Source organism: Mercenaria mercenaria, chromosome 15 (genome assembly GCF_021730395.1).
Source record: "Mercenaria mercenaria strain notata chromosome 15, MADL_Memer_1, whole genome shotgun sequence".
NCBI lineage: Eukaryota > Metazoa > Mollusca > Bivalvia > Venerida > Veneridae > Mercenaria > Mercenaria mercenaria.
In genome coordinates this window covers 18,363,312-18,371,655 of record NC_069375.1, presented here as the reverse complement: position 1 = coordinate 18,371,655, position 8,344 = coordinate 18,363,312, and the positions used below count along the sequence as shown (strand labels likewise).

The 8,344-nt window shown below is 36.3% G+C and overlaps 1 protein-coding gene across 1 annotated transcript; it reads right to left on the bottom strand.

Annotated features, from left to right (window-relative positions):
- Positions 1-4,162: 4,162 nt before the first annotated feature.
- On the bottom strand, positions 4,163-7,916 carry LOC123546522 (uncharacterized). Its single transcript, XM_053524676.1, has 2 exons — positions 6,074-7,916; positions 4,163-4,287 (listed from the first exon to the last, which is right to left on the bottom strand). Exon 1 carries the CDS (start codon positions 7,351-7,353, stop codon positions 6,097-6,099), a length of 1,257 nt encoding a protein of 418 aa, XP_053380651.1. The 5' UTR covers positions 7,354-7,916; the 3' UTR covers positions 4,163-4,287; positions 6,074-6,096.
- Positions 7,917-8,344: the final 428 nt, after the last annotated feature.

Below are 8,344 nucleotides of genomic sequence, written 5' to 3'. Positions count from 1 at the left end.
AATCAGTTTAATCAACACACAGCCATATCTTACTGTATATATTTATTTTAATTTATTTATATTCTATACACACTCATACAACAAGCATACATAAATACATCAATGTAAATAAACAAAAGAGTTGAACCAGAAGTTATAACAACATTATCGGGGGCCTTCAAATGTTTTCAAATGTTATGGGATGAGTTGAAGTCGTATCGATTCCCGATTGAGGCATTGCCTTATTTCATATAAATGTACTAAATATTCAATGTTTCAAGAATCAGTTTATCATCAACTTAAAATTTCAAACTTGTTTAAGTAAGTTTCAATATCAATATTTAGAAAGAACTGTCAACATTTTTAAAAGGTCTAAAACATTAAGTATTGTTTTTTCTTTTCAAAAATATTTCAATACAATTTCAATCATTTTAGAATGATTTCGAATACCTTTGGTATTATTAATTAAGATATCCGGCTGTTTTAAAGTGACTATTTTGCTTCTGTGAATCGCTGACTTCAAATTACTTAGCTTTCACCGATTTTTGCTCGAAACCTCGATTTGGGTGTAGAATTCATCATGTATGTAAGCCACACTGCTGGCTTGTGGAAGGTCGATCCTTCTATGCGGACGCTTGTCCGTGCATGAAAAAATATTCCGAGGAGCACATAGGGTCTTTCTCAACCATCGAACGCTATGACCAATATTGTGTCGATGTGACTCTAATTACAAAGAAAACAATTATTGATGTATTTATAATAACATATACATCTACACAAAGGCTTTATAGATTGAAAGTATTTTGTGCGCCAATGGTATTTAACTTATATTATAGTTATACTTATTTAACTGAAAAAAATATTAGTTGTAAAATGGCTGTTTCAAAATATTTTCCTTGCAGAAGAAGAAATTTTGTTCAATTAATACTTTACAGTTACCATTATAAATATATCAATTCTAGTTTCTTCATACGTACGTTCTAAATATAATGGTAACGTATTTAAATGGGCTGTTATAATAGGAAAACACAAAGCTTGACAGGGATGTTAATATATATCAAATAACTTGACAATAATTTTATTCTAATATTTATTTTTTTAAATAGATTGGTACAATAGACAAAAATAGAGGGAATGGTAGCGTTACACTTACGTTACTAACTGATAACTCCACCGGTAATGTTTCATATAACACCGTTTACATAGTGATCAATTCATTGGTCATATTATATTTTATTTGTGTTTACCATTTATAAAAGGAAAACGTATTGAATTTCTGTTACAGAGAAATGACTTGCTCAGAAAGAAACAGACATGAGCAAAAATCTTCTTGTGTAAAAGGCTTTTAAGAACAAATATTTAATACCAAATAACCTTTTGACCTACAACTAAACTTTTATTTTAAAGAAACTATAGCGGCTATTTTGTAGTAACATAGAAAAATGGCTGTTACGGACAAACGACAATTGTCCATATCTTAGAAAACAGGAAGCTGTCCCACAGACAAAGGCCTTTCAGAAAATGGACCTACGCGGGGTCGTGGTTAACTGTAGCCTATCAATAAACAATCCTTAACAAAAGACCGATATAATGGTCGTTTAAGCCAGATACAACCATTGACTTCATCTACTCTGATTTCTGCAACATTAAAGGTGACGTTGTGTTGGCCTTGCTGTACATGTTCTGTGTAAAATCTATCACAAATTGTTATAAAAAACTCAATCCACAAGCTAAAATGGGAATGTTTCAATAATTTGCAAGGACCAATGAAAATTAAACCTCATAGTGGCTAGGGAATATAATAACTAGGAAGTAAAGAAGTCGCCTATTGGTCCTGCATTGCAAACAATGTTGACAATAAAAAATCAACATAACGCTTCAGGTACTTGCAGCTAACTATGGAGTTATCCCCGCTAGAGATATTCTTCCCAGACGATGTTCATTGGCTAAGAGCAAAGCAAACATTACATTGGAAGTGTGTCAATGTATATCTAACTAAACCCAATGTCTCAGCATACATTTGCCAGTTTGTTCTGAAACCTTTGAACATCTGCATCGCGTTCTCCAGTTTCAGAGCATTTTATGTCATTTGGAAAGATTTGTGTATTAGCCATTTTATTAAATACGTAGTATCAGGCATAAAAAACAAAGACAAATATCAAACAGGGAATGCCACATACCAAAATCGCAGCCTCCCCAAAACGAAAGCTACAGCACGCAGACGTGTACACCACACACACATACACATACACGCGCGCACACACAAAGCCAACATACGAGAGGACAAAACGAACAAACAAAGGAACACACACACATACACAAAGCCCACACAAGAGGACAAAACGAACAAACAAAGGAACACAGTGGGGCACCGCCTTAGAATGGTCAGTGGCAAAAACACCACTGGTGAGCTTAAACCGGTTTATGGTAACTCGATTATATCAAAGATATCTGTCTCGACTTCAATATGCTATGTACATGTATGTTTTACAGAGTAAGTTGTCTTTGACATTGCTTATGAAGTTTAAAGGATATGATAAAATGGAACCCCCATCCAAACACTTGTTGTGAAGGATGGGGGACATTATTGGAGTAATGCCGGAGGCCGAAATATCCAAGCATATCACTTCAGTGACCGATCCGGATTATCGCTACTTTACAGTAAATTTTTACACTTAGCCACTGACCACTAGGCGTGACCATGACTATATAAACCCCCAGAACAGCACGGTGTTCTCATAGCTTTAAAGAAAAGTTTATGTTGGCTCAAAGCAAAAGTATGTATCAGACAAAAGGCTGATCACAGGACATTATCTATATTATACCAACATGAAATTCCATACACTCCCATAACTGTAAGCAGAAAGCAAGGGGTAGGGGTAACCTGTCTCTTCTGATTTTATTTTGGGTGGGTGCTTGGATATTTCGGCCTCCGGCCTTACTCAAATAATGTCCCCCATCCTTCACAACAAGTGTTTGGATGGGGGTTCCATTATTTTCATAAGGCCTTCTGCCTTCATATCCAAGCATCTTTAAAGGAGACAACATAAACCAAAATAAATCTGCGTCTTTATCATTTCAATATAATGATCAAATTACAATCCATACATAATACAATTAGATATAAATGTTCACCAAAAAAAAATTTAAATTCTTTATCTAATTTTTTGTAACACGCAGTTCATTTACACACTGATCATACCAAACAAGGCAATGATATGCATTATCCACTCTTTATATTTAACAATCAGATCACTTAGACCCTAAAACAAAGTCACTGTAATTGTTCTGACTACTATCTGTAGTAACATCTCTCAAATAAAACCGTTTGAAATTTTTAACAGAACTCCAATCTGCCATTTTTAGAATGTCTGACATTTTACATCCAGCTTTTACTGCTGCTGAAGAGGATGCCCCTCTGTAGGAGTGAGCTTTAAAAGTATTTGTATCTATTCCAGCAAGAACCAACACTGACTTAAGCCATCTTGCTAACGTACTTGTAGTGACAGCCTTAAAGTTAACATAGGATATAAAAAGTTGCATGTCTTTTCTATGACTTCTTGTCATTCTGATATATTGTTTCAAAGTCCTAACTGGACATAATTCTATTTTTTCATAAAGTTTCAAACGAAGGAAAAAATCACTTCCTGGTTTGGAACACTTCAATTTATCACCACAGTTAAATACAACGCCATGACTGTTAAAAGAACATTTATCAACCCTGAGAGCTTTCAAAGTCTGTGCACGAGCTGCCGTAGACAACGCAAAAAGTGACACTAACTTAAAAGTCAAGTTCTTTAGAGACAAAGAATCAAGTGGCATCCATCCAGCAAGTAAATTAAGCACAGTGGAAACATTCCAAGTAGATGTATATCGTGGTTTTGAAGGAATATAATTGTGAAGTCCTCTCATAAAACTTCTTATTATATTAAAAACTCTGTTGTTGTAGTTATCATCTAAACGTTTTAACGTCTCCAAAATAACTGCTTTATGGGTATTAATGACACTATAGGATGTATTAGTGTTCTTTAAAAACAGTAAATAAGAAACAATCATTTCTTCAGATGGTTGAACGGGATCACAGTTCCGAATACAACACCAAAATGTCCATTTCTTCCAAGCCCCTGTGTACTGTTTTCTGGTACCGATACGCCAACTGTTAATGACTGTTTCTGCAGCATCTGCTGGAACTCCTCGATCCTTAAGGGATTTTCTGACACAATTGCCCCAAATAGCTGTAAATTCTTGCCCATTGGATGGTGTGCCCCGTTGTGTGGTAATGTCACGATGTCTCGGTGTCTCGGCAGCCTGATGGGTACAGAAATCAAACAATGTAATAACAACGGAAACCATGTTTGATTAGTCCAATATGGACCTATAATGAGGACTTTGTCAACATGGTCTTCTCTTATTTTGTTTAAAACTTTGCCAAGTAACCTGAATGGTGGAAACACATATGGTTTAAAGACTGACCAATCAAGACTAAATGCATTTGAGCATAGAGCATTTGGATCTGGTGTCCAAGAAACATACTTTTCTATCTGAGCATTCAGTCTTGATGCGAATAAATCTATATTAGGCATGAACAATTGTGAGGTGAGTCTCGAGTATATTTGCCTTTTTAACATCCACTCTGTGGTGTCTGAGAAGTTTCTTGACATATAATCTGCTTCAACGTTTTCACACCCTGGCAAATGATAAGCTGATAAGCAGTAACAAACAAATTTCTTGATATACACCATTGCCAGATTTCCTTTGCTAACATATCCATAGCTTTATTTTGCATGCCACCTAAATTATTTATGTATGCAATTGCAGTTGTGGAATCTGACTGCACTCCAATATGAACATGGTTCTGTTCCACAGCCCAGGATTTCAATGCAAAGAATATTGCAAGCAACTCGAGATAGTTAATGTGATTCTGTGCCTCATAGGCGGTCCACCTACCACCTGTTTTACCCTCTTTTTGTAAGCATGATGAACCAAAACCTATGTTAGATGCATCAGACAGAATCCAGAGTGAAACAGGCTTTTGCCTAATTTTCTTCCCATTCTTAGCATGGATATTCTGTTTCCACCTAAGAATTTCCTGCTTTTCATTTTTACCAAGCTCTACCAGAGAATCAAAATCAGGTGAAATCTTCAAGGCTCTGACCTTGAACCTTTCTAATGTTCTATAATGTAATGGAGCCTCTAATACAGCATGGAAAGCATTGATCAACAAACCGATGAATGCAGATAAGTCCCTGATCTTAATCTTTGTCTTGCTAAGCAAATAATCTGCAGTTTTTAGAATTTTCAAAATCTTATCTTCAGGAAGGAAAACCATGAAAAGTACAGAATCAAGTATATACCCAAAGTACGTAATTCGCTGAGTGGGTACTAAAACTGATTTTTGTTTATTTATCACAAAACCTAAAGTATCTAACTGTTCATACATTGTCAAAGCATTTTTGGTACAAACTTGTCTATCAGCATCCATTTCAATGGAATCATCAATGTAAAAAGAACACCTAATGCCAATTTGACGGAAAAAAGAGTATATCGGCTTTAGAGTTTTGGTGAAGCAATAAGGCGCCGAGGAAAGTCCGAATGGTAAAACAATGTGTGCATATAGCTTGTTTTGCCAAGAAAACTTAAGAAATTTCACACAGTCTTTGTGTATAGGTATAGACCAGTAAGCAGATTTTAAATCTAATGAAGTAAACCAATCATTGGGTTGCACTAATTCTAAAACAAAGGGGAAAGTTTCCTGCTTAAATTTTTCATAGTGTACAAATTCATTTAATTGTCTAAGATTGATAACTGGTCTATATTTCCCATTTGGTTTAGGGACCAAGAAAATATTTGAAATAACTTCGCCTGCTTCATGTTCAGTCGGAATAATTGCTCCTTCCTGTAACATATTTTGAACTTCATGATCAATCAGTATTTTTTCATTCTCTGAAAAAGCAATAGGATTTGGTAACTTATCCTGAATAGGATTTTCATCAAAAGGAATAATGTATCCCTGCACTGTTTGTAAAATCCACTGATCAGATGTCAATGCTTTCCATGCATCAAACCTATTGATAACTCTCTAAGCATTGCTTACCTTTGCTTTAAAACCCTGGGGTTTTAGTTTGGGTTACATGTGGCACTTGCATTTGTCGCTGTAGCGGTCACGTTCTTCTTGGATGTTCTCGGCACAATATTATGCTGATATCCGAACTGACCGTATGGTTGTTGTCGATCAAAATACGGCTTGGCATATGGATGACCTCTGCCCCTGTAAGGTTTGCCACGACCGCCCCTAAACGGGCCAAAACTGCTCTGTCTAGGCCGCGAATACCCAGTACTGTAATTGTATTTACCAATTTTTACACTTGTTTCACATTTTTTCAATTCTTTAGCAATATCGTCACCAAAAAGGTAAGATGTTATTGGTGTTCTTATACTGCAAATATTGGAATATCTGGATTTTAAAGACGGCCGAAGAAGGTAACGCCTCCTTACGCTAAGCATAAACTGCACCTGACCCAGGACAGTGATAGAATCAGCAATGAGATCCTTAACTAGTGGAAGGGTAGAAATATGTGTCTTCAACACCTTAGCTAGCTCAAGAATTGGTAGCATGCCAGTGCATACTAAATTTTGGATGTCTCGCAAAGACTTATCAGTAGTCTGTACTCTTTTCATTTTTGTCAAATCGTCCCAAATTTCCTCGTTTATACGAGGGGCCCCCATAAATTGGCAATTAGATGGGACTTTGTATTTTTCAATAATGTTGTCTACTTGACATTGGTTAGTACAGGCAGTGTTGATCAAATCTGCCAGAGAATTACTGACAGCTTCGCCTTTGTCAGGGGTTTTTAATTTTGGGAGATTCCAACTAAACTCATCAACTTCTCCCTCGGGGTTGTCACCATCATTATTACCATCCCTAAACAAATTATCGCCTATGTTATCCGCTAAATTTGCCCTGTACAAGGAAGTCCGGTCAGTATCCGACAATTCTCCGTCGTCATACTCGTATTCGTTATAACTGTTACTTTCTATAAGGGGAGGGTTTTGGTCAGAATTTTGAATACCCAAGATAGATCTTAACTTCTCAACGGACTCTGATGTCAAGTTATCAAGATTAATAACGTTTTCTGACCTTTTATCTGATTCTTTTTCCCTGCTGTGTGAATTTTCTTTAACACCGGAAGTAGGCTTATCAGACTGATTAGAGTTACTTCCCTTCGTAACTTTCGTTACAACGGAGGATAAATGCTTATTTGCGGTGCCCCGAGGGGCTTTCTGTTTTTCAACCTCGGGCTCAAAGCCAGAAAATTCTTCCTCACTAGAGGAGTTAGGAATGGATAGGACATCGTCCTTCCGTTTTCTGGGCATAATTTCAATAGTAAAAGTCACCAGAGACAGAGACGACAAATGAAAGAAGGCGGCGTGGCTGGCCGAAAAACGACGAGGTCGTATCGAAAAGCTCTGAAAAGCAGAAAAAATTCGTATAGTAACAACGTTACTATAACCAAGCCACTTCAAAAAAGGTTACAAACTAGTCAAAAAACAATTCAAGTCTCATTTCAAATCAATTCAACACGTGGTCTTACCAAAAAACAACTGTCAATGCTTCACTGCGTCTACGTGTGTACGTGTACATATACTACGATGACCGGTCGCTAAAGTAACTATGAGAACACCGTGCTGTTCTGGGGGTTTATATAGTCATGGTCACGCCTAGTGGTCAGTGGCTAAGTGTAAAAATTTACTGTAAAGTAGCGATGATCCGGATCGGTCACTGAAGTGATATGCTTGGATATGAAGGCAGAAGGCCTTATGAAAATAATGTATAGAAAAGATAATACTGCTAATTCTGGTGGATAGCTCTAACGAATAATATTACATCACTCTGGTACATTGAAGACACACAAACACATTAGCGATAATTTCGGAACTTTTGCATACATTAAGGTAAACATAAACAGGTCTTTCAAGCGCAGAGTATGGTACTATACAAACGAGCATATTTTGCAGATTCGTGTAACAGACTGGTCCTTTTTGTTATCAAATGATATTAATACCGCAACAATATAGTTCACTGATAAATTTTAGAACTTGCAAAATTGTGTATTCCAAACAAGTTTGTAACAAACAGACCCAACAATGGACCGTCGTATAAGTCAGATTTAAGGAAAATCTCCCGTAAATGCGATAGGCCAAAATATGTCTGTTACTACAAAGAATATTTCAGACTGGAATTATTACAGATTACTTAGGAATAAAGTTAACAACATGAACAAAACATGAAAAAGAAATAGTTAGCAACAAATGACGTAAATTCCACGAATCCTTGCCAATACTGGAAACTAATAAAGCTGTTAGT